The sequence below is a fragment of the Alligator sinensis genome, unplaced genomic scaffold (genome assembly GCF_000455745.1).
Source record: "Alligator sinensis unplaced genomic scaffold, ASM45574v1 scaffold872_2, whole genome shotgun sequence".
Taxonomy (NCBI): domain Eukaryota; kingdom Metazoa; phylum Chordata; order Crocodylia; family Alligatoridae; genus Alligator; species Alligator sinensis.
Window position 1 is genome coordinate 2,225,392 of NW_005842132.1, and position 24,421 is coordinate 2,249,812.

Below are 24,421 nucleotides of genomic sequence, written 5' to 3' on the forward strand. Positions count from 1 at the left end.
GAGCACCTTGAACTCTTGCAGGGGCTGTAGGAGTGGTGGGGCATCAGCATCTTGCAAGATTGGCTCTTTGATTATTCAGCCCCCAGGAATGGGGTTGGGACTCCATAGGAACACCATTCCTCCACCCACTGAATAGCTGGAGCTGACTCCTCCTAGAAGGGCCCCAGGCACAGCCCAAGGATACTTAGCAGGCAAGTACTGAATGGCAGTAGTTCCTATCCTAGGGCCGTCTCATGCGACCCCCCTGAGAAGGCAGCTGTCAGCACATGCTCAATATATCACTGGGGCTTGAAAATGGTCTCCCAGCAGGACCTCAGACAGGTCCCAAGGGAGTGGGTCCACACTTGGATGGCAAAAATGGACCACAAGAGATCTTCCAGGGCTTGCGGGAAGTCTTTGGGAAGAGAAGTTTTCCAGCACCCTCCCTTGCTACCCATTGGTTTGAATCCCTACCAAAAGGCTAGGAGGCTTTACAGCTGGATGCGCTGTGGAAGGGGGAGAATCTCCAGGGCTCAAAGAGAAGGGAACAGGATTTCCAGTGGTTAAAATAATGCCATTGACTTTTAATATAGTTCCAATGTCTCTCTGCAGGGGAGGACAGGCAAGGAGGAAGGATTTCCTTTGTTTAGTGTTTCCCATCGGAGTCCCGAGCGGGTCAGGGAGCTCTCAAGACTGTAATTAAACAGTGTTACTTTTGAGCAAAGCTACATTCTAGTAGAAAGCGACTGTATCTGTGTCATGCAAGGCTGCCTCTTCTTCCATAAGAACAAATAGAGAATACTTAAATATACAGTACTAAATAAAAATGATTATTTTATTCATGCACGGTGTGTGTGGCCTTGTTACTTGGAAGAGCCACTGAGATTGCTCCCAGAGCAAGAGGGTGCCCTCACCCAGTGCTGTAAGGGCACTGTTTTCCAGTGGGGCAGACAGACCTTTGCCTCTGGGTAGACGGGCTGGTTATGCCAAGGGATGACTGGGCATTTCCACCCAAATGCCCATGCAAGAGTGCACCACCTTCGCAACCAGAGGAAGGGGTGCAAGCGAAGATCTATCGTAAGAGCTGAGATTTTTCAGGAGGGACAAGGGATGTTGGGTTCTTCACTAGAGATACTTTAAAGGGACTTGATCATCGAAGGACAGACACTCAGGGCATTCCCGCCTTTGGTGTTTGTCATTTTCAAATGAGAAGAACATGGTAGCAAAGACTGGATCCTACCTCCCAACCCTGGTGGGTGCCCAGGCTACCCCAGAAGGTGTAGGTCCTAGGAAAGGGGCTGAAGACCTAGCAAGACCTAGAAGACCTACGTTTGAGGCTGGATGGACAGAGGGAACAGGGAGGCATTTGGGCTTCTGACCTTGTACAACAAAATCCTTAACAGAGAGGCCTTTGGGCTTCTGACCTTGTACAACAAAATCCTAGGTGGAGAGCACTTGGAGTTTCTCTCCACTGCCTCACTGCTTTGCACCTGTTTCTTCTTGCCACTTGCACAGGTGAGGACAGGTACATGCAGGGACCATGCACAGGGACAGGCAGGTGCACACAAGTGCTCACACACACAAGCATGAAAACCTACTCACCGTCCTGTGTATGCATATACCACACACACACACACTTTCCATGACAAATAAAGCCCAGAGCCTGGATTATTACAACAGAGAAAGGGTTGCTTCCAGGAGTCTCTGCCAGCACACATTAGCCCCTGGCTTGTACCGGCTTCATGCACCTTCAAAACACAAGCGCACCAGGCAAAGTATCACGAGGCCCAGACTTCACTGCGTTTTCCAGCCAACAAGAAGCTGTTTTCCCTCTTCCCTCCCAAAGGCACCGCAGCCTCAAGGCAAAGAAATGCCATTTGCAAGGGAGGCAAAGGGCTCGTCAGCTCTTACACATCAACACCACAGAGCCAACAGAAAGACAGGCAGCAATCAAAACAAGAAGCCAGTGCAAGTTAAAAAAAAAAAAAGCACATATATTGTCTTTTAAACTCTCACAAACCATTTCAAACATCCTCCATTCCCTTCTCGACTCTTCGTTTGAGCCGAAGTCACAACATCTCGTGAGCCAAAACCCAAAGAAAGCAAATAAAAAATTATAATATAGAAGATCAACAACGCCAGGTAACTTAGCCTGTTATGAAATGTACAGTTCAAACAGTCCCTTGGCTGGCAGTCCAAGTTCTATTTCATAAGCCTGTGAGCTTCCGTTGATTTATTTTTCCCCTGGGAGAAACCCGGAGAGATGTTTAAAAAAAAATCCCTTTAAAACATGTACAAGAATGGCAGTCAAAAAAGGTCCTATGTAATGACTAAAGGGACACAAGTTTGGGAGGGACTTTGTCCAAGCAGGTGCCCACGGCACAAGAACAGCCATCGCCAGTGGTCTGAACAGCAAAGTAAAGGGCCCAACTGGGCGCAGAGCTCAGAGGTAGCTCTGGAGGAGGGCGGTTGTGTGGGGACCCAGACCTTGATCTGAATTGTGCAAGCAGCCTCATTCTCCAAGATGATCTGAATCAAAAGCCCAGATCCAAATGTCTTGGGGACTTTGAAACTTAGGTGCAAATTTTGCAGCATGAGCTGGTATCAGGTACAGGCCAAATTCCCCTGCTGGCAACAGAAAGGGGCCTGCCAAAGGAGGATTGAAGCCGGAAGTGGCAATAGGAAAGTTCACTTGGCCACTGCCCTGGCTGCATGCCGATCTTTCAGCGGCAGTGGGTCCCCTTATTCAAGCAGAGCATCAGCGTGGCAGAATACATCCATGCTGCAAAACAAGCTGAACCTTGGCTGACCAGAATCCAACCCAGCTACTGTGCTACCCACTGCAAACCTCCTTCAAGAGCAACCTTGATATCTCTCCCCACCCCTGCCTTTGTTATTGGCACAGGGTAGGCAGATTTGCTGCAGACGTGCATGTGATGTCTGCTTCGAACCAGCCACCAACCCTGGGGTGCTACTGGGTGAAAAGGGGTACCTGCTAAGGTGCCTTCATTCTGCCCCAAGGCAAAAAAAAAGAAAAAGAAAGGAGAGCAGCACAGAAGGATGCAAGATCAATGGGTCCAGCTTTGTTTGCAGCTTGCTCTTGCTCAGGAGATCAACCTATGATTGATAGCCTCTGCCAATCAGCCCAGCCACCTAGGAAGTACAAGCACAACCCAGCAAGCTCTCCTGCATACCACGTGGCTTGTGGACTCCGTGCTACTCAGAAAAGCTTGTCAGTGCTAGCCTGCGGCTTGGCCAGCTGGCCTCCTGATGCAGCCAGGTGCCAGCATGTTCCAGCCTCGGGTCAGCGTGAGCCCTGGCAGAAGGCTGCCGTGTATAATCCTATTGTCTTTCCTCTCAAGTGAGCCTTGCTCACAACACCGCACAGGGGTGACTCTGTCCTTTCACAAACAATACCAGAAAATGGTCACTGCAGCTGTTTAGGAGAAACTAGCTGGGTTCAGTCCCTTCAGCTCTGGTCTCAAATCATAGCTCATCAGCACGGTTTGGCCCAGTCAGTCCATCGCTGGTTCTCCACTAAGTCCCCAGCAACCAACCAGAAATCCCCTCCAGGAGCCAAGGTCTCCTTTCCTTTACAGCTGTGGCTGCTCTCAGCAACATCAAGAGGAGAATGATTGGGGTAAGCAGCATAACTGACCCCAGAGTAACACTCAGGGCTCGATTCTGGTTTATTTACACTGGCATAAATCCAGAGCATCCCAGAAGCAGCTCAAAGGTGGATTCCAGGTTTGCACCAGTGTAACCAGCTTTGCAATCTGGCTCCTTGGTACCAAAACGGTGCCAAGGGGCAGAGCAAAAAAGGGCTACTGGGTTTCTCAGGGGGAAGTGAGACGTGGGGAGTCTGGGGTACAGGAAGATAAAGATGAAGTGTCCTTGGGCAGCCAGACCAATGCGAGACTGTCAACTGCAGCAAATGCTACCGGCCATCTTGGCTTTTCCCTGGTGCCAAGAGACCAAACCAGGATGGCAGGGCAGTGGATGCCCCTCTCTAGCATCTGCATTTCCAGAAAAGCCTCCTTGGTTCTTCTGGCTGGGAGCCCTGCCACAGCCCTGAGACCCTCTGAGCCATGCAATACCATGCAAGGCTGGGCATGGCTATGGGAGCATTGCCATATCGGTTGTGGATAGGAAGATGGGAAAATTGCCTGAGTGAAAGCCATTCTTTGACTATTGATGTATCATGGAAGGGGTGACCCACCAAGTGACACGGCCTCTGGTTAATACTGGAACCAACCAACTAGGAGGAATTACCATGGCTAAAGGACTGACCCTTCAGGGAAGAGGCCCCAGATAGATCACTAGCCCTTTTCCAGATCTGCCTTTAGTGATAAGAGCTATTCCATGATGAAAGACCCCCGGTGGATGCAGGGAGGTGAACCTCTTCCCTGTCCCTGCAAGGACCTGGTGCTGACCAGGAAGGAGCCAGGCTAGGAGAAGTGCTGGGACAATTTCTCCCTGGGGACTTTTCAGGACAAGCAAAGTCAGGATAATGTAGAAGTCCCCTGCCTGGAAGGGGAAGCTTCAACCTGAGCAGAAGCTGAATCTGACTTAAGTCTTGGTGAAGCTGTCCATCTCTTTTGGGTATAAGCCAACCAGTAACTGAGGGGAGATAGGACAAAACATTAGCTGGGGCTGGATATCGTATCCCCGAAGAGGTCCCCAAAGCACACGGTACTGGCCACTGCCCAGAAGAGGAGAGGACAGACCCGCTATTGGATCACTACATCAATGCCTCTTCCCTATCTCCGCGCAAGGGACTTGGAGGCCATGGATCCTGGGTTCTGCACCCAGCAGCTCTGCTATGCTGTGTGGCAGGTCACACAGCCAAAGACTTCCAGGTCCGAGAAGCTGTTAACAACCACCCCCTTTCCTCCCCCCACACACACCTTAGCCTCATCCACAATGGTCAGGTCACTTCTATTGATATGACATTTCTTCCAGGCTGCATCCCTTGCCCCTACCCAGTTTCTAAGCCTGCCTCTCCCCCCAACCCTGAAGCTCATTAGAGGGAGCAGAGGACTCTCTACACACATCCATAGGCCCCAGAATTACATGTATACACTCTATTTCATGGGCAGTTGTTGCTAGTTGTGGTGTCTTCCTATCTATGTGAGTCCATTCCCCCCACACACACATGCTCTGTGGCTTGGGGGAGGCTGGAAGCTCTGAGGTTCATCAGGGAAGTTCGCTGGGTTTCCAGCCTCCTGCACAACCCAAGGCTTCATCTGTCTTTCTTGGTGGTGGTTTTGGAAGGGCATGGGAGGTGCAGCAGTGAGAGAGACCTCCCTCCCTCCAGGTGCTCAGTCAGTTCCCCCTCCTCCAGCCCCCGCGCTCAGACAGGGTGTACGAATTGGTAGACCAGGCGTTGGGAGATGTCCGGTTTCCGAATGATGCCTTTCTTGTAATACTGCCGGATGGAGCGGCTCAGCTTGTCATAGTTCATGGCTGGCCGGTTTTTCCGGATCCCCCACAAACGTGCCACCTGGGCAGAGTCCTCAATCTTGAATATACCTAAGTAGGGAGAAAGGAAATGGGGAGATAGGATGCAAGCGTATGACCCATGGCCTCCAAGAAGCTCTGGAGACCCTCAGCTTTGTCAGCCACTCACTGGATGCCTTTGGAGAAGCCAGTTCCCCTCTCTGAGCTGCCATTCCCTTCCCACCCTTTATCTGCCTTGTAAAGCCTTTGGCTCTGGGACACTGCAGATACAGCTCCGAGCACAATGGGAGCAGGCTGTAGAGCAGTGCTGGAATACAGATAATAAAAGAAAGCCTCCAGATTGTGACTGGCACCTCGGTTCAGGGAAGGAAGTTAGAGAAGGGAAATGAGGGACAAGTTTCCCAGCAACTCTGTGAACCAACCCACTTTCCCTCCCAGCTCCTGGCCAAGGGTGGAGGTAGGGGTGTCACCTAGATTTGTATCTAGGTTGACTCACCAACGCAGCACACACTGATTTCTGGTAAGTGTGTACTCCTGGGCCTTTCAACTTGCCTGAACTCAATGTAAATGAGGCTCATTTACTACAGGAACAGCTCCCTAAGCTTTTTGCACTTCATCTTGCATCTCAAAAGCACCTTATGCTGCTAAAACATGGACAGGACCCAGGCAGTGCAGAGCTCCTTTAGAAGTCTTGACACAGATGGCTGCTAGCCACTTTCCCCCATGATGAAGGTCAACTGAGTGCATTAGGCTACCAAGTAAACAGTGGGGTTGAAGAGCTCCTATACCCTTTGCCAACATGCATATAACAGATGCTTCCTACAGTGTGAGCAACAGACAAAGAACTGGGATCAGCATCACTGTATGCAGCTAAGGAAATGATAGGTACACCACACTGCTCCACCCTACAGAGATGTACCCTCAGCTTAGGGCCCGGTCTGACCTTGCCTGTACCAATATGAACTGGGGCTGGATTGTCTAAGTGCAAAAAGAGCAGAGCAGGCCAAATGTGGACAGGTGGTAGGAGTGACCCTGAGAGCCTGGGGAAGCTCCAGTGATGGATCATCCACCTGTCGTTGCGGGGGGTCCAGGAGTATTATCGTGGACACAGGAGGTGACCGAGTTCCCCAACAGATCGAGGCCCCACCCCACCAGTCTTGCTCACCTTTCTCCTTATTGAGCCAGCGAATGAAGCGTCCGTAGTTGTGAGGCTTGAGCAGCAGCTCTTTGAGGAACTGCCACAAGTGGATGGGCTGGCCTGAGCACGAGGAGTCCACCTCACTGTCCGCCCAGCTCTCGTCACTCGCTGCAACAGGAAGGAATCAGACCCCAGGGGTTAATTGATCATTGCCGGCAGAGGAATGGACAGTTCTGGGGACGGGATGTGCAAGAAGGAGCCTGCTGGTACAAACCACACCCAGGTCCTTAGTGGCTGAAAGTCCTCACTACTGACCCCGGGGATGAAGACCTGGCAGTGACAGCACTAGTCTGAGACTCACAGAACCACAGTCTACTGCAAGTTTCCTGTGCAACCTTGACAGGCCCTTACCGGGCCTTTCAACAGGAACTCAGCTCCCAAATACCTTGGACAACCTGGACCTTCATCTTCCTGTGCCTCAAATCCCTTTCTTTAAGATGGGGCTACCTCACAGGGGGACAAACATGGTACAGATCACAAGGTGCTCAGATCATGGGGTCACAAAAGCCAGAGACAGAGCCAATCGCCACCTTTGGGCTTACTAACCTGGCTATAAGGGACTAATTAAAAGTGTAGTAAAAATTACCACTCGCATAATTAGTTATGATAACACATGTAGCATGGTCAGAGGAGAGGTGATGCTTCAGATAACTGCAACTACTGCACCAAAAAGGGAAACGTCATGGTTGAACCCCTGGCCCCTCTCCTGGCTGAAAGCAATGCCCATGACCCAAGAGAACTCACCACAGTATCGCACTTCTCCTGGCCCCACTTTCTCCTTCATCCAGGCAGCTGCAAGGGAATAAGGTTGGGGGTGACACAGAGCACGACCCTCATGCAGGGGAAGCAGAATCCCCCACCTGCCCCAAGCAGCAGATAACAAAACCGTGAGGCCCAAACACCCCTGGAGAACATGCGAGCAGATCAGCACCAATGAGTCTTCAGCTCTTAATGTACCCCGGCTGATCCCTCCCCACCTGCCAGCTCGTACCCGATTTCCAGATGTCCAGGTGGGCATGCAGGACATCCCCGCACACGGGGGAGCGCTGGCGGAACTGCTCCTCGGACATGGCGCACAGGTCCTTCCCCGACAGCTCCTGGAAAGACTTCCCAATCTGGGGCAGGCGGTACTGGTGCTCCGTCCACAAGATCCACTTCTGGACGTTTCCTGGACTCCAGTCTGCTGGGTCTGAGAGAGAGACAGATGCACCCCCAGGGGCCCTGGTGAGTGGGGACCTGAAGACCCCTCCCCTCCAAAGCTTGCTCTGCAAGGGTCATAGGAGCAGGGAGCGTGGCATCTGCCTTCTAGCAGCAGCTCCCATCCCTGCCTTGGGCAAGCAGTGCTCCTCGCGGGAGAGCTGCCCATCCCGTCTCAACCTACTGCACCAGAAATACAGGACTGAAAGGACAATGGGTCTTATGCTCCCCTGTGCTCCCAGCCTCTTTTTTTTTTTTTTGCCCCAAGCACCCTAGAAATGAAGTCCCTTTCGTACTACATTACATCCACCTCGGACAACAGCTCTCAAAGCCCATGGGTGGAGAGAGGCATCAGAAGCTGGCTTCACACACAGCCCCAGCTGCAAGGAGCCCATCTGTCTGCACCTAACCCAGCCAGAGAGCTCCCTTCCAAAGCAACGCTCCCCGGAGAGCGTGCACGCCCTGTGCGTCCGCAGTGGAAAGCAATAGCAGTATGACCTGTTCGAAGGGCTAGTTGTCCTAAAGGGATACATTTTTCCTCTGCCTGTCAATTCCCTTTGTTCCCATCTCCATTGTTTGGGAAACGGCAGGGCCCTCTGACAGAGCACCTGGCTGGGGAACACAGCCTGGCTTTGCCTCGAGCCTACGTCTGCCACCGGAGCACCCAGGAGAGACCGACAACCCGCTTTACTCGGGCTGCAGGAGAGGGGCATCAGCAAGGGTTCGGGCAGCGGGGTCTCACCGCCTTCAGAAGACCTGCAGTGATTTCTGTCAGAGACGGGCCTGGATCGGTGTTAACTATTAAAGCCTTAATATCTCAGTGGCTCTTTCCACTTGGGTGACTGGAGATGTCACAGGAGCCAGAGGGAGGGCAAACTTTGAAGGTAGAGGAGGAAGCATGGACTCAGCCACAGTCCTGTGGTGGTTCTGGGCTCAGCAAAACTCCAAGGGCACTTGGGCCAGGAGCTGCAGCTCAGGTCCCTGCTCCACCCTCAGCAAAAAACCCCACAGGGATCTTTATATGTCCCCAGGTATGTAATAGGGGCAGATAGTCAATTGGTGTAAATTCCCAGAGCCCTGCAGACTCACTCCGGCTGAGGAACAGACCCCAGTTTGATCACTGCAGATAAACGCATCTCATGCAAACCACTGATCTCCCTGCCTGCGCTTGCTGCATATTTCTACATGAAGCACCGTCCTCCTTGCTCCCTGGTCTTATGCACCTGCAGACCTGCCATTCCCACCAGCACACAGTAGGTGTTAAAACTGACTGTTCCCATCAGCCTGATTTGCAGAAGTCTCCATCTTCAGTTCAGGTTTGCAGGCCTTGAATTTATCACCCCGTTGCAGAGAGAGGCACCATCAAGAGGCAGTTTGCTGTGTCCCAGGGTTGCTGCTGGACCCACAAGGTGCAATTTCTCACTGTCTCAGCATGATGGCCATGCTTTGGGCTCCATCTTAACCCCACTGAAGTCAGTGACAAAACTCCCACCATCCCCCTGGGAGCAGGCGCAGACCCTGAGCTGGATGCAGCCATCAGAAGAGCAAATGGCTGAAGTGGCTGACTGTTCTCAGTGGTGGCAGATGACAGAACGAGGAGCAATGGTCTCAAGGTGCAGCAAGGGAAGTTTGGGTTAGATATTAGGAATAATTTTCTCTCTAGAAGAGTAGTAAAACACTGGAACACGTTACCCAGAGAAGTGGTGGAAGCTCCATCCTCGGAGGTTGTTAAGACCCTGCTAAACAAAGCTTTGGCTTGGATGATGTAGTTGGGGCTGGTCCTGCTTTGAGCAGGGGGTTGGACTAGACGTGACCTCCTGAGGTCCCTTCCAACCCCATTTTCTATTATTCTGTCCCTTCCCACTTCAAGCTAAACCCCTTTGTGACTAGGGCCAGAAGTCCCCTACCGCAGCCTGCTTGGCAAATCCATGCACTTCCACAGATCTCTCCCGCTCCTGCACTGATACGTCTGCAGGATGACTTTATCCCAAGATGGGACTGGCAGGGCAAACACTCTAGCCCTGGCACTATCACTCCAGGGCACTTGGCTCCAAGGGACGAGCTGCCTTGGCCACTGCACCAGCCTTGATTTCATTCTCACTGTGACTCTCTTGCCCTGTGGTTCATGCACGTTGCACTTAGTTTTCTGTATTATGACCCTGCCACCCAGATTTGCCACTGACGTCAATGGCAAGCAGCCTTTATTCTCCTGCACCCAAGAGAGGCCGGTTCTGTTGGATACCGCATGTTCCACCACATGCTCTGCCAAGTCCGGAGCAGGAAATCAGACAAGATGAAGGAACAGAAAAACAACAACTTGCTCCCTCCCCACCCAGCCTTACACAGTTTTCCACAGCACTGATCTGCCTTGGAGAAGACCTTCCCCACCAGCTCCATGAAATACATCCCACGATATCCTTGATGCTGGCAATAGGAAAGATCTGTTCATTCCTAAGAAAGCATTCGTAGGATGGCGGACCATTCTAGGTACCTTTGGCAAAGGTTGGACCCTGCTTCAGCAATGGATCCAGGTGCAATAGATGCTGCCATGTCAGCGTGTTACTCGTGGCCAGCTGCTCAAGGCCAACCACTGGAATGGTTTATTTGTATTTCTTTCCAATAGGAGTGCTTTCCCAAGGGGGAGGGGTGATTACTAGCCTACCTGTCATTCCACAACTGCCCATAATCCCAGGGTGAGCTAGTGACAGTCAACTCTAGAGCCTGACCTTAAATTTGCTGAAGCTGATGGTGGAGAGGGGCATTTTCCTGGGTTTTGGGCCAGACCCCTGAGAACATGTCTCAGCCTTGCCCTGGGGAGATGCCCATTATGTGCGAGATGGGAGCCCAGTCCCTTAGACGCTTGCTCTGCTGAGAGCAGCAAGGGGGACAGCTAGGACCCAAACAAAGGTCAGCGAAGACCATAGGGAGACCCCAGCAGCTTGTGTGGGTCCAGGATGCCTGCCACTGCACTGAATCAAGAGCAGATAGACCAGGATGAATCCCAGCCACCACCTGGCTAAATCCAAGCCAGCCAGCAAGAGAGACAACTCCCCAGCTCAACCCGGAGCTCTGCAGGCTCCTACCAGGCACTGAGCTGCCCCTGCCGGAGAGCAAAAACCAAGGGACAGAAAAGAGCACCCACCTGCTGCAATGTTGAGAAGCTTGCAGGCCGTCTCAATGTCCTTCAGCACCTCGCCCACCACCATGCTCTGCACTTGCTCCAGCGAGTGCTCCTCCAGGTGAAGGCTGGCCTGGTAGTCCATGTCAGGGCTCAGCCCAAAGCCCTGACTGTCGATGATGGGGCACTGCTCTGGCTCCTTCTGCACCTCGCCCCTTCCCCCTTGGCTGCTGCCCTGCAGAGTTTCTGCCAGGCCCTTGGGCACCCAGCCAGCCTCCTCGGAGTAGAGCATGTCAAAGTAATGGACGTAGAAGGCAGGAAGGGTCTGCTCGGGAGTGGCTGGAGGGCTGGGGCTGTCGAGGGAGCTCCAGCTGCAGGTGTCAGGGTCCCGTATGACAGGCGGCTTCTCCAGGCCAGTCAGCAGCAGGGTGTCCTGAAGGGCGATGCGGCTGTGAGGCAGAGCGGTCAGCCCGTGGCCAGCGCTGCCCATCCCTCCGCACGGGTGTGTCTCCAAGTCTGGTCACCGCACAAGGGTGGAAGAAGAAACACATCGAGAAGCGCCAGTCAGAAAGGATGGTTTTGAAGATAATGCCTGCCTTTCTGCCCAGTGGTCATGCACAATGGGTGAAATCTAAGCCTGTTAAAGGGAAAGAAACCTCCAAAGAGCCCCTCCACGCCCTAAGAGACCCCCAGATGAAAACAGGTTAAATAGCTCTTCATGGGCCAGGGTGACTCCTTCGCTTCTGGGTCAGTTGGCAATGAAGGGGAAGAAGTGTGTGTGTGTGTGTGTGTGTGTCTGTGTGCGCGCGTGCGCGTTGGAGGGGGGAAGAATCAGACCAGTTTGGGATGACCTGATAATCAAGTGCAAAGGAGAGCCACCCCCAAAGGTAACTTTCCAAAGGGGGGAGAGAACAGGGTATGGGGTAAACAGCTCCCCTAGCTTTATGACCATCGGAGGGTAGACAGGCTGGGTAGGGGGGAAGCCGCAAGCCGGCTTAGGAAGAGGTAGCTCTCCGTAGCAGATAGGATCCAGCACACTCACTGGAAAGGCACTGACATCAAACATGCACTGGGCTTTGGCAGGGGAAGCTGGACTTCAAACACCACTGATTTAGAGCCAGACTCCAGCTCTATAATGAACGTTAGCACTCGCACATACAGCTGCTTGCAATCATGCAGCCAGGGAGGGAGATGGGGCAAGGATAGAAGCATCTCTGGAGCCAGAAAACAGAGAGCTCCTCACTACCAGAGCCTCCAACTTCAAATCAGTCCATACTGCTGGGGACAGGGGCCATCAGAATAGCAAGGAGAAGCAACCACCCTCTAAACTGGGTTTGGAGGGCTCTCGTTCACCACTCTGGCATGGGGCTGATGGCTCAAAGCCTCATATGGCACCAAGCATGGCACCGGACCAGCTTTACAAAGAAACCCCAGGGGATGTTCTAGGCACCTCTCATTCCCAATAGCTTCAGTGGGAGTTAAGCTACTTTAGCTCATGAAGCATTTCTGTAAAAGTGCCAGTCTGAAGCCTTCCAGTGCTCAGCCTGCTCTGCAAACCCTGCCTATACAGATCCCAAGAGCCTGCCTTGCCCTGTGGCAATTCCCTAACGCAGCCCAGACGGGTGTTTGCCCAGCTCCTGCTGCACCCAACAGCAGCTCATATTGCACCAGTGCCCCCATCATGAGCTTTCTTTTCACTAACAGCCTGACCCAGAGCTCACCGAAATCCACTGGCATTCAGGTTCAAAACGGAGGCACCATGGCACTACATAATAATGACAAGCCTGGCTTAAACTCACAAAGGGGAAGAGAGGCCAGAGAATAAACTGAACCCTAGTTATCAACCCTAGTTACCTTCCAGAAGTGACCCCCTCCACGCACACTCCGAGACCTTGGCCCCTTGGCATGGTCTTTGCCAGGCCACAGGGCACAGGGCAGCGGGCGGTTCTTTGCAATAGGCATTGCACAGTCCCAACCCATGCTTTGTACTTTCTTGCTAAAACACATTAGAACAGCCTGTTTCCATCTGTCTCACGTACGCAGGGAGTCCTGGACTCCACAGAGAAAAGGATGAGCCTGCTGAATTTCCATGGCAACCCTGGGAAATGTCTCCATCGAAAGAGAAAACCTGACAATTCCCCAAGAGGAGTCTGGAGGCTTTAAAGAAAAGATTCCCCCAAAATGAGCATGTGGTTGAAAGGGCACCCTTGGGGTCAAGGCACCCACCCTACAGTGGGGATTTTATAGCTGTTGGCATGGCCCATGCCTCTCTTTTTAGAGAGATTTTCTGCAAAAACAAGCAAATGATTCAGGGCTCTGTTTTTATTAAGGGAGGAAAGGGGCAAAGAAGTCAATGCCAGCAGCCCCCAGTGCTTTCAAGAAATCCATTCATAATGTGGTACTCCCAGGATGCACCCCTCAAACATAGCAGCAAGCCTACAGGGGCAATCACTGCACGTACAAGCTGCCCTGTAGCAGGGCTTCTCAACCTTTCTGCACTCCAAGACCCCTTGTTAGCTTCAAGGCACCCCTCCAAAAACACCAGGCTCTCTCTCTCATTTCTTGACTACAGAAGTATGATCAAGCAATCCTCCTGTTGCAAAGGCTCAGAAAGCCCACAGCAGGGCAGCGCGTCTTTGCCACTATCGATTCTTATTTGAAATCTCTGGGTTTATCTCGCGAAGGTGTTTGCACACTGCAGCACCCTGGTTGAGAGTCACGGCCCTACAGCAACAAGTCAGCGTGCCCAGTTCAAACCAGCGCCCTTACAATAACCACCCAACGTGCAAGCATGTGGGACCCTGTTCTACAGAGACCCTCCAAGAAAAACAATCTGCTCCGGCAGGTCAGCACACATCAGTGAGCCTGAGAAAACAAGCCAGTGTGGGGGCTTGGTAAAAACGATATCCGTGGGTGGACAGATTTCAGTGCGGTGTTTCCCTGGGGGCATTATAAAAAAAAAAAAAGACAGCAAGCAAAAAAAATGATCTAAGAAAACATAATGAGGAAGATACGCGCTTGGGTTCTTGAAAGTAAAGGAAGCAAAAGGATAGAACAGATTAAATCCCTTGAGTTTATTCAAGCCCTTCTAGCCAAATGAATGCATCCTTTGTGTAGGAGGGATCTTATTGACTGAAGTGTTTTGTACTGTGCGTTACTATCTTGGTACATTTTTCTACGTGCCAAGAAAATTTCATTTCTTTTCTGTTGCTCCTTGAAGATTGGCTCTGGCAAATGGGCTGGCCCCATGTTTGCTCCCTCAAGTTAATGATGGTTGGTAAATAAGAGATAATTAAATGTCATTAATAGCCGCAAGCCAGAGGCCCATTAACCACAGATCTGCCAGCAGAAAAGAGATTAAAAGAAAAAAACAACAACAAAAGAGGGGACATCTGGAAGATTTGCATTGTTGCAGTTAAACTCCTCATGCTGAAGAAGCCAGCAACAAAGTCTACAGCGATTTTAACACAAACAGTATTTAACACTCAAGCTTTGCAAACGTTTCCTAATTATCCCAGAGAAGGAAGATTATTCTCCTTGGACCAGAACCCCAGCTGGTGTAAATCAACATAGCTCCACTGCAATCAGATTTGGCCCCTTAGACTGAGGAAAGAGAAGTATTGCAACCCCCCACTGTATCAAAAATCATGAGACAACCACTTAAAGATCAAGAGATTTGAAATGTAAATCATGAGATGTTATTTTTGAAGTATGTGGGGGGGGGGATCATTTGTGAAGGTGTGGGGTGCTGAGGGTGTGGAGTTGGAGCCCAGGAAGAGGAGGTTCACACACACCCTGGCAGGATGTAGGGCACTGTGGGTCAGGAGTGAGGGGCAGCAGCAGGGCTGTGGAGGCTGTGGCTTGGGATTGGGGGGCAGACACAGAGACAGCACCCAGCAGGTGAGGAGAGGAAGGGGCAAAGGCGGGCTGGGGCCCTGCTGCCTTTGCTCCGGAGCCGCACAATGCCAGGTGCCTGCTGCTGCTGCCCCCAAGCAGGCAGAGGATGCAGCATGGCCAGCACTGGGCTCACGGGGCAGCCCAGGGGCAGTAGGCACATGGCACTGCATGGCTCCAGGGCAAAGGCAGCACTGACCAAGGTCCAGAGCCACAGCCCACAGCAGCAGCCCACTTCTGCCCCGCACACAAATCTAGGGGGCACGTGCCCCGCTGGGAGCATGACCCGCCCCAGCCCCACTCCTCCCTCACCATGGGGACCTTGATCTGCTCTCCCCACAGTCCCTTCCCTCTCCCCCCACTTACCAGCTGGGCACTCTTTACACACACCAGAAGGGAAACTCCCGAGAGTTGAGGGTTGTATCGCAAGATCACGAGCTAGAGTTCATTAGATTTGGAAATCGGGAGTCTCGCGATTGTTTCGTGAAAGTTGGCATTGGGGCGTGCTGCTGTTTTACCTATGGCAGCTGGGCCCATAGGTGTGGACACAGCTCTGGGGGCAGAGAGGCTGCCTGGTTGCCTGCACTGACTCCCCCAAACAGCAGAAGTTGTCTTCTGTCAGCAGAGCTGCAGCCACGCTGTGGGTTATGCTGCCACCGGCTCTACACCAGCCATCAGCCTGACCTCTCCAAGCCCCTGGCCAACACAGTCTACACAACCGAGTGCTACTGCTGGCACCAAGGCTGAGGCAGAGGGAAACTAAATGAGTTGCTCATGGTCGCGTGACATCAGTGGCAAAGTTAGGACTACCACGTGGGAGCTCCCAGCCCCTAACCCTGTCCCAGACCCACCGCAGCTCTCTTCTGCTCCTTTGTGACATTGGTTTTTTGAAGCCCAAACTTCCAGGCATTCTCTGCACAACTTATGGGAAAGGCAACCTGTTCTTCCACGAGGGCCAGGGTGGACTCCCATCATTAGGGGCAGAAATTCCCAAGTATTCAGCCCCCAAAGCCCCCTCTCTAAGAAATTGCAGCCATCCAGCAACCACCCACCCAAGCCAACAACTACAGCCCCCTTCTCCTGAGCACCCGCGGTAACACAGCATCTGATACAAATATCCAACTGCTGCTTAATGAGGAACCAGAGTATCCAGGGTGAGGAGCCCCATGCTAGAAATGGGCCTGCATTAGCATCATTTGCCAGCCAGCCCTGGCTGGCCTCTCCAGGGGCAAACACTTCTGCACACAGGCCTAGTCATGCTGTCACGGCCACCGGATGCAGAAGCATGGAGCTAGCAGGAGGATGAAGCTGACTACAGATAGAGAAAGCTTCTGCTTATACATTTAGGATATGAATATACTGCAGTAATGGGGCCATATAAGTACCTACAGTAGAGACACCCCTCCACCCTCATACGTGGAAGGGGCAATTCTACTGTGCATCTCACACACACATGCACACACACGTGTACGCACAATCATAATTTGAGCTGGTGTAAGGCCCCTGCCTCACGGACACCAGCAAAGCAAAACCACTTGACTTGAGCCTCCCGACATGGGCTGTAATCATCAGTAGTGCTCAGAAATACAGAAATATGAGGTGACAGCTCTGCAGCTCTTTGCTCAAACAGGCATGCGTCTTGAATGTCACCATGGCCCATAGACTCCCCTGCCATCGCTTTGCCGGTCAAATACCCGATAAACAGCCCCACTGCAGAGCCAGTGTGACCCCTCCACCAGGCTATTCCCACAAACTGCCTTCCTCTCCTCCGGCAACCCAAGGCCAGGCCTGAAGAGACCCCCCAGGGGTGCTCACACCTCCCCCGTAGCAACAGGTTTCCCTGAGAGATGCTGCCTGGTTCCAAACCTCTAGTTTATTTGCTCTGGATTAGATGAGGAGTTGAGCAGATCAGCCGTAAATCCAGCCTCATGCTGGCCCCAGCACAAAAGGGAAATGGTAACAGCTTGCGAGGCCTGGGCCCTGAGAAAGCTTTTGCAAATCTTGGACTTTGGTTTTTCTTGGAAATGGGATTAGATCTCAGCCCCACCTTCCTTCCCAGCAGAGAGAGAAAGAAATAAGTCAGATGGAGAGCAGGCTAGATCCCTGGGCCCTAGTACAATGGGCAAGCCTGAGACCCATCTCACTCGTGGGTTGTTCCTCCAGATCCATCTTCCCCTTTCTTCTGCCAACTCTCGATTGAAGTCCCCGCAATACCTTTAGCTAAATCAACCCCCTGAGACGTGGCATGGAGCACTCTGCTTGTAGTACCGTCCCCCCACACATAACAGCTCTCCCAGACCTCACACAAGCACCAGTTGGGACAAAAAGCCTGTGGCTCAGGTCCAGCAGAGTCAGATGCACTTTGCAATGGTCCTGGCACCAAGAATGCTTGGAGCTGCCCATTCCTCCCAGATCCTACCCACAGTGAAGCACCTTGTGCTCCATATCACCCCCTAACCTGCAGACCAGACCCTCAGAGGGCATAAATGAGAGAGAAAAAAGGGCCATCCTCTCAGAAGAGAGCTCCAGTAAAGTCAGTGGAGCAACACTGACTTCTGATGGCAACTTTTCCCCTGCAAAAGTGCTGGATACAATGAGAATGGGGCTCCAGCATCCATGGGGGAAGAATGACCTGTGCCTGTGCTCATGTGCAGTGAGGTGAACTTCACCCTCTGAACTAGAAGGCAGGCCCTGACCTAAGGCTCTCATAAAGCAGGCACTGTACAAAGGTGATTTATTGCCTGGAGTCATGTTCCCAGTCACCAAAATCGCTAACAGAAAACAAGAAGCCAAGCAAGTAGAGCTGCAGCCAAAGCGATGCAGGAGACGCTGCCAAGCCTGAGGTGAAACACCTCCCTACGCAATCAGAGCCACCTTGGTTTCCACCACCCTCCACAGGCCCAACAGTGGGACCTCCTCCCATCGTGGGAAGCAAAAGGCCAGAGCCCCTGGGAACCAGCCTGGCCATGGACAGAACCGCTGGGCTGTGGGACGGCAAAGCCTGAGTAATCACTTAACAAAATGTGCTGTAGTCCAAGGGTGGGGACCTTTGTTTGATTTTCTCTGGCTTTGGCATGGAGGCTGCTGCTGCGGTCGAGGCCTTTATGGGCTAGGTGGGGAAGTGTTTATTCTAAGAAGCTGCTCTGAGAAAGACTTGTTGCGATAACAGGAGGAGGGACTGGCCAAGGAGAAAAGGGCAGCTTTCCTGGCTCGTGTCCCTCCCTGACCGGGGCTTGGGTTCTCATGGTCTAAGCCTTGCACTTCTTCCCCTTGCTCTCTGCTTTGCTTTCGTCTCACATTCCCCCCACCTCCTCCTGCCTCCCCCTCACTTCCATCTCTCCTCCCTGCATGTCTTCCCTCCCTCCCTTCCATTATTCCCTTTCATTTCTTTTTCTCCTCCTTCCCTTCTTCACCTCCAGCCTCCCACATATCTTCAGCCTCTGACCTTTCATTCATGCTAGAAGTTAGCTGCAGCTCCCCTGCCATCCCCCACCAATCCCTCTGTTTCTCAAAGCCAAGCCGCTGCAGGGACAGCATTAGAGCTCAGGGCATGAGCAAACACTTGTTAATCACACAGCAAGCAAGGCTTCCTTCTGCTTCCTCCTCATCAGCCCCAGCACCTTGGAGAGAGCTTAAGGTAACTGCCAGATCCTTTCCCCCACTAATGGCAAAGGCAGCTCTGGGATTAGGCCCAAAGCTCATGGAACAAATGCATGCAATAGAGAGCCCACATGCCATTGCACTCCATATGATAACTGTCATGGTCTTGAAGAGACCAAAACTGACCCAGAAGGACCAGCCTTGGCTACTATCTGCCCCTCTCTGACACTTACTTGGGCCCATCGCTGCCATATATAAGCACCCCACAATAAGTTTAACTACCCAAACCAAAACAGCCTATGAAGTAATGACCATGTCAGCTCACAATAAAGCACCTCCCTAGCTTGAATGTATTCAGCCTCATAACATGCCCCTTAGGTAGGGCAGGGCCAGTAAACCCAGCGAGAGTGACCGAGTGACTTGACCAAGGTTACTCCAGAAGTCCGTGGCAGAGCAGGGAGCTGAATGCAGGTCTCCAGAGTCCTGTGGAGACCCGTGAGCCTCTGGATGCGTCATCCCAGCTCCTGCATTACAATTTTTTTCTATAGCAGAGAAAGGATATCTCATCCTCATCAGTTCTCCCAGTCTCTTCCCATCTCTCATGCCTTGCAAGTAAGCACCCCAATATTCAACTGCTGCTATCTGTAGCCCACACTTGCTGATAACCACCTGAACAGGGGGGAACTGTCTCCTGGCCATGCTCATGCTCTGAAAGATTACTTCTACCCCACACAATACTGTATAGCACCCATGAGGTCACCTCTGCAATCCTACTAGCAAAAGTGCCACGGGAGCCAGGAGTGTGGTCCAGTGCACTGGGCACCCCAATCCTCACCTGGTGTGCATGGCCACAGCTCCACTAACTTCAGCAGAGTTTGGGCAACTAAGACCTCAGAGGGTCTCTCTAGTGGGTTGTAGTCCCAGGTCTGCCACTGACCTGGGGCCCCTCTGCACCTCTGTTCACTCTGCAAAGTGGAGATGACAGCATCAACCCTCCTCTCTACATTTCCAGCTACTGAAAGCAATGGGGCCAGGGTCTCCCATCCTTCCAACTGGGAGATGCTCCACCAAAAACAGCAGCAGTAGGTGTCTGCCCCAAAGCTTTTTTAAATCAATGGGAATCCTTTCCCTGCTGTCTAAGGAGTTTGGACTGGGTCCCAAGACCTTCAGGCAAGCAGGATTTGGCCCTAAGGACCATTTTAATCCTGAGCTTCTCTTGGAGGGATAGAGGGGTGGAGAGAGGGTCACTGTAGCCAATGACCTAGGAGATCCCTTCCAGGGCTGTGCGGGTGTGTGACAAGATGTGGCTGCTGCATGTCAGGTCCCAGGAAAGCCTAGATTTCCTGCACTGCTGCTGCCAGGGTCTTTTCAGACTTGTGTACTGATGACCAGGGCACATGGGAGTCGTGGGTTCAAAGTTCACAGACCCTGAACCGGGCTCGTTCCTAGGCCAGCTGGCTCCAGTGTGTTACTTACCAAGAAGGTCATCCCAACCCAAGCAGAGAGCATGGGCAGCACTACAATACAGCAGAAGTCAAGAGGCGGGGTGGGGAATATTGTACTGTTTTAACTCTTTTCTGCTTCCATCTCCACCTTCTCCCCTAGCTCTGCAAACATGCTTTCCTTTATGGTTCTACCCTGCCCACGGAGCTGGTGCTGGTGTACAAGCTGAGCCACAGCCGATCAAAATATCCAAGTAAAAGGAGGAGGTGAGGGAGGATTAAGGAATTTGCTCTCACAATATTTAACACAAGCTACTACTGAGTTGTTAAACTCCTCAAAGCCCAAAGACCTGAGCTGACACTCGACAGGCTTCTTTCCCCCTGCAGGAGCCAGGCATACCAGACATAGCATGCAAAAGAGGACACAGTAGGGACAGTGAAAGGCAGCTTTGTGCAAAGATGCTGAAGAGGGGCTCTGGCAGCTTTTGATGGGCCTGGGTCTGGTCTGGAGGCAAACTAGGGAGCCACTGCATAGCCAAGAGGCATTGCTGTCTCAAAGGCTCCCATCGCCTGGGATGCTCTACATATCAAAAGCATGAACATATTCGAGAGCTATTCTGCTCCAGTGGCTTGAGTACTGGACTTGGACTCAAGGGACCTGGATTCTATTCCTAGCTGGCCTGCTAGGTGCCCTGGGTCACACCCCTTAATCCCCGTGGGCCTCAGTTTTACCAGCTGTAAAATGGAGGCTCATCATCTGCTTTGAGATCTACTCATGAAAAATACCGCATACTGTCATTGCCTCTCCTCACAGCCTGCTCAGGGGTTGGAAAGCTCCTACCTGTATTAGAGAAGGAGAAACTGAGACTCAATGAGGTTAAGTGATTTGTCCAGGACCAAACCAAACAAACTGCCTGCCAAAGCCATGAACTAAACCCTTGAGGGCCCTTCCATTGCCTTGATGACAAGACTTTCTTCTCTGGCCAACTATAGAGATGCAATACAGCCCACATGTTCTTGTCCCAGGGAACAGTCCTGCTCTCGCCCCCTCTAGCCCACCTGCCAGGGACTTCTCCAGCCTGGCATTAAATGACATCAGCAATGCGCCCCGTGGAGGCTATTCCACCATCTATCTGCTATTGGCCTTGCTTAGTTTCATTACCAGCCTCCTGGTTGCAGCCCTGAACGAATCCCCTGACTCCTTGGTGCTTTGTCCCTTTATTAGCTGCTTATGGTAATGGATCCTGCCTCTGCTATTTCCAATTCCCCAGGAGCTGAGGTTGAGCGGGGATCAGATCAGAAGCGCAACTTAGTGGGAGATTCTTCACTGAAACATGACTGCACAAGACCAGATGTGCTCAGATAGAAAACCTCTGGGAGAGACCATAAATTGGCAGAACTGTGCATTGCTACAACCTGATCTGCCACTGCTAATGATCAATCTCAACGTCTAAAACCGGTAGCCTACAAATTCCTCTTGGCATCTGGGTCTCAAGGTGAGGCCTTCCCATGCACCGCTAGTTACAACAGACTGGGCAAGGGAAATTCTGACCTCCCCTTCCCTTTCTGGCTGCACCCCGCAACCTGCAAACAGCACCGGTGATGATGGACAAGGAGTTGACACCAGCTCTCTCACTCCCAGTTGTATCAGCTCTGTTGGACTAACCAGGATGAAACAGCTCATATAAACAGTTCTGTTGCTAAAGCAATCAGCTCTGGCTCTATATACACACACCAGGAGCTAATCTGCTGGGAAATTTTCACCGGCGCTTGACAGATTGAACCACACCTAGAGTGGAAGTTTGTAAATGATGCACACAGGAAACTGTGCAGGTTATGCCTGATTATTTGTAAGATCAACCTAGCAAGGTGACACATGAGTTCTCACCAGTGGCCTCACTTGCCTGAACATAAGGGGCAAGATTTCACATGACAACTGCAGGCCAGTGTAAAAGTGGAATCTGGTGGTTTTTCCAAGCCACCAAAAATAAAATTCAGCAGAAGCCTTTTGCAGCAAAAGAGTGCATTCACCTACACTCCCAGCAGGGAACACCAGTAGCAAGGCTGAGAATAAGGGACAGTGCCCCTTTCTCCCCTTCCCTCACCTCACAGGTCACCACATCTTCTGCCTCTGGGCAGGAGCAGCTGTGAGGACAACACATAGCATCTGCAGCTCCGTAGGGATCTGGGTTCTGCTATGTGACATCCAGGTCTCTCTCTTTCTCTCTCTTGCCTGAGTAAGGATGTCAGGACTGGGCCTAACAGGACTTTACGTTACTATAACCCAGTGGTTCTCAGCCTTTTTTAGACTCTCTCTGGATAGACTCAAGTTGCCCCTCAGAAAATGCCAGCTCTTAGTTTTCACTCTTTTTTTTTTTTGATTACACAAAAATAGAGCTCTTCTTCTGTTGCAAAGAGCTCAGAAAGCCCACAGCTATGGGTTTCTGTTTGAAATCTTTGGGTTAATGTTGTGAATCATGTTTGTAAACCTAGAGGTGCTAACATTGCATGGCACTTTGCAGCACCCATAAAGGGATCTCAAGGCATCCCAAGCACCCTGGTCAAGAACTACTGCTGCCACCTGGGCCATGCTATCCAGGCACTAATGGCTAAATGAAGGGATGGAGAGTTCATCAGTGGTGGGACTTTCTAGGTATATCAAGCAAGATGAGGCTGAGCAGTTGATGCCTCCTTCATGTGCGCAATACTAATCTAGGCTACTCAAGTGCTACGGCTCTGAAGGCACCTGGCTGAGATGATGGTGGGTGGGAGATAATGAAACTAAGGAAAAGCTCCTCCTCTGTCCCTTCCTGAGCAGTCTAGCTTTGCAATGAGTAACATGGTGGCCTGTGCACCCTACCCGCCAGGGCTCTGTGATCATCCAGTGAGCTACAAACCCACAGAGAACAAACTCCTCATGCTCTGTGACTCAAAACCTCAACCCAGAGAGGGAACATAGTGCCCCCGGGAGGCAGAGGGGCTACTCAGGGCAGGGCTGGTGTCAGATCTCTCCTAAACATCCAGCCTTGTCACTCTAGGGAGCTGTTGCAGAATTAGCTGATCCACTGGAGGCAATGGGAATTGGACTGAAGCACTCAGATAAGCCCCAAACTCAGGCCCTGCCAACTCTTTGCCAACCAAGCAACAGCAGCCTTGTGTCTCTAGGGGAGAGATGGCAGCCTATAGAAGATAGCACCAGGCTGGACCCCAGGAGAGCTGGTCCTGTCCCAGGCTTTGCTGGTTGGATGACTTCAGATGAGCCACTTTCCCTTCCTGCTTCTGTTTTCCCATCTGTAGGATGAGGACAGCAATACTATCCTCCTTTGTGAAATGCTCCGAGATCTACTGAGGAGTAACGGGCACATTAGTGTAAGGATGAGCCTGCTCCAAGTCAAGGTGATCTCTGGTCCTGACTCCAGCAAAATTGGGTTCAGGCCCTTCGAGAGCCAAGAACACACCAGCCTTAAACAATGAGCTCATTAATAAAAATTAAATCTGCAGTTAAACGTGTTGGGTTAGGGTGATGCTTGGAAAGTCCTTCCAACTGTTCATGACTGCAAGCAAATAGGCAGAGGGTTTGGAAGCAGAAGACAGGGCAGCCTGGAGGCATGTGTGGCTGTAGGAAACCTCAACCATTTCCTGTGTTTCACAAAGCTTGCTTTAGTTTCCCTAGGCTTTCTGCTGCCTCAGCTGAAATCAGATCCAAGGCAACCACAGCCCAGAGCTATGTGGGGGAGCTCAAAAGCATCACACCGGTTCTGCATCTCTAAACCACCTGCTGTAGGAAATGCTGGGTGCATCGGCACAGCCACCTCTCCAATGATACAAAAGTCACTGGAGAAGAAGCTCATGCCTTTTAGCAGCTCCCCCAGAGTGAGCTGGCCATGTTCTTTCTGGCTGCCGGCTCAGTGATCACTGATACTACAATACGAGGCAAATCAAGGTAGATAAAACAAGACTTGACCTGATCCTAAGCCCAAACCTCAGTTTTTGCTCTAGGCTCAAGCAGGGTTGATTACCTCGCTCTTTCCTTCTGTCTCTGGGCCTTGGATTCTGCTCAAGGGCATAACTGGAAATCCTACCAGGTAGGGAGAAACCTGCACATCAGAGCTGAAGGACCAGGCAGCCATCTGGCCAAAGGAGCTCAAGGCCCCATGCAAACTAAATTACACTTCTCCTTGGATCAAGTAGCCCACACGCTGCTGAGACTGGACAGCTTCTAGGTCTTGAGCTGTCTCTTGTAAAGTGCTGCGGTCTGCCAGTGCCCCCAGCTGCCTGATACTGTACAGGGTTCAGCACCAGGCAGACCTGCTGGCTGGAGGGACCAGAGCAGTTTCCAGTCTTTGGGGGTGGGTGTGCAGGGGTCACCATCAGGCACCCATTCATCAGCCCTTGGCCTGCGGAGGAGCACAGCCCAAGGCTGGGCTGCTTGGTCCTGCCCGATTCTTTCTCCCAGCCTAACTCCAGCTCAGACCAGCTCCCTGTGCCCCCACCCCAGGAGAGCCAGTCTCTCTCTCAGAGGAAAAAGGCTTC

The 24,421-nt window shown here is 51.9% G+C and overlaps 1 protein-coding gene across 6 annotated transcripts in view; it reads right to left on the reverse strand.

Moving 5' to 3' along the window:
• Positions 1–1,382: 1,382 nt before the first annotated feature.
• The window catches only part of SPDEF (SAM pointed domain containing ETS transcription factor), a 53,441-nt gene continuing 30,402 nt past the window's right edge, over positions 1,383–24,421 (reverse strand). For all 6 annotated transcript variants that reach the window (XM_006025108.3, XM_025205878.1, XM_025205877.1 and 3 more), the window contains 5 exons: positions 10,977–11,468; positions 7,629–7,826; positions 7,382–7,429; positions 6,605–6,745; positions 1,383–5,511 (listed from right to left, as the gene is read on the reverse strand). In XM_006025108.3, the coding sequence (XP_006025170.2) occupies positions 5,333–5,511; positions 6,605–6,745; positions 7,382–7,429; positions 7,629–7,826; positions 10,977–11,442 (1,032 nt within the window). In that variant the 5' untranslated portion in view covers positions 11,443–11,468 and the 3' untranslated portion in view covers positions 1,383–5,332. The remainder of the gene's footprint in view (positions 5,512–6,604; positions 6,746–7,381; positions 7,430–7,628; positions 7,827–10,976; positions 11,469–24,421) is intronic.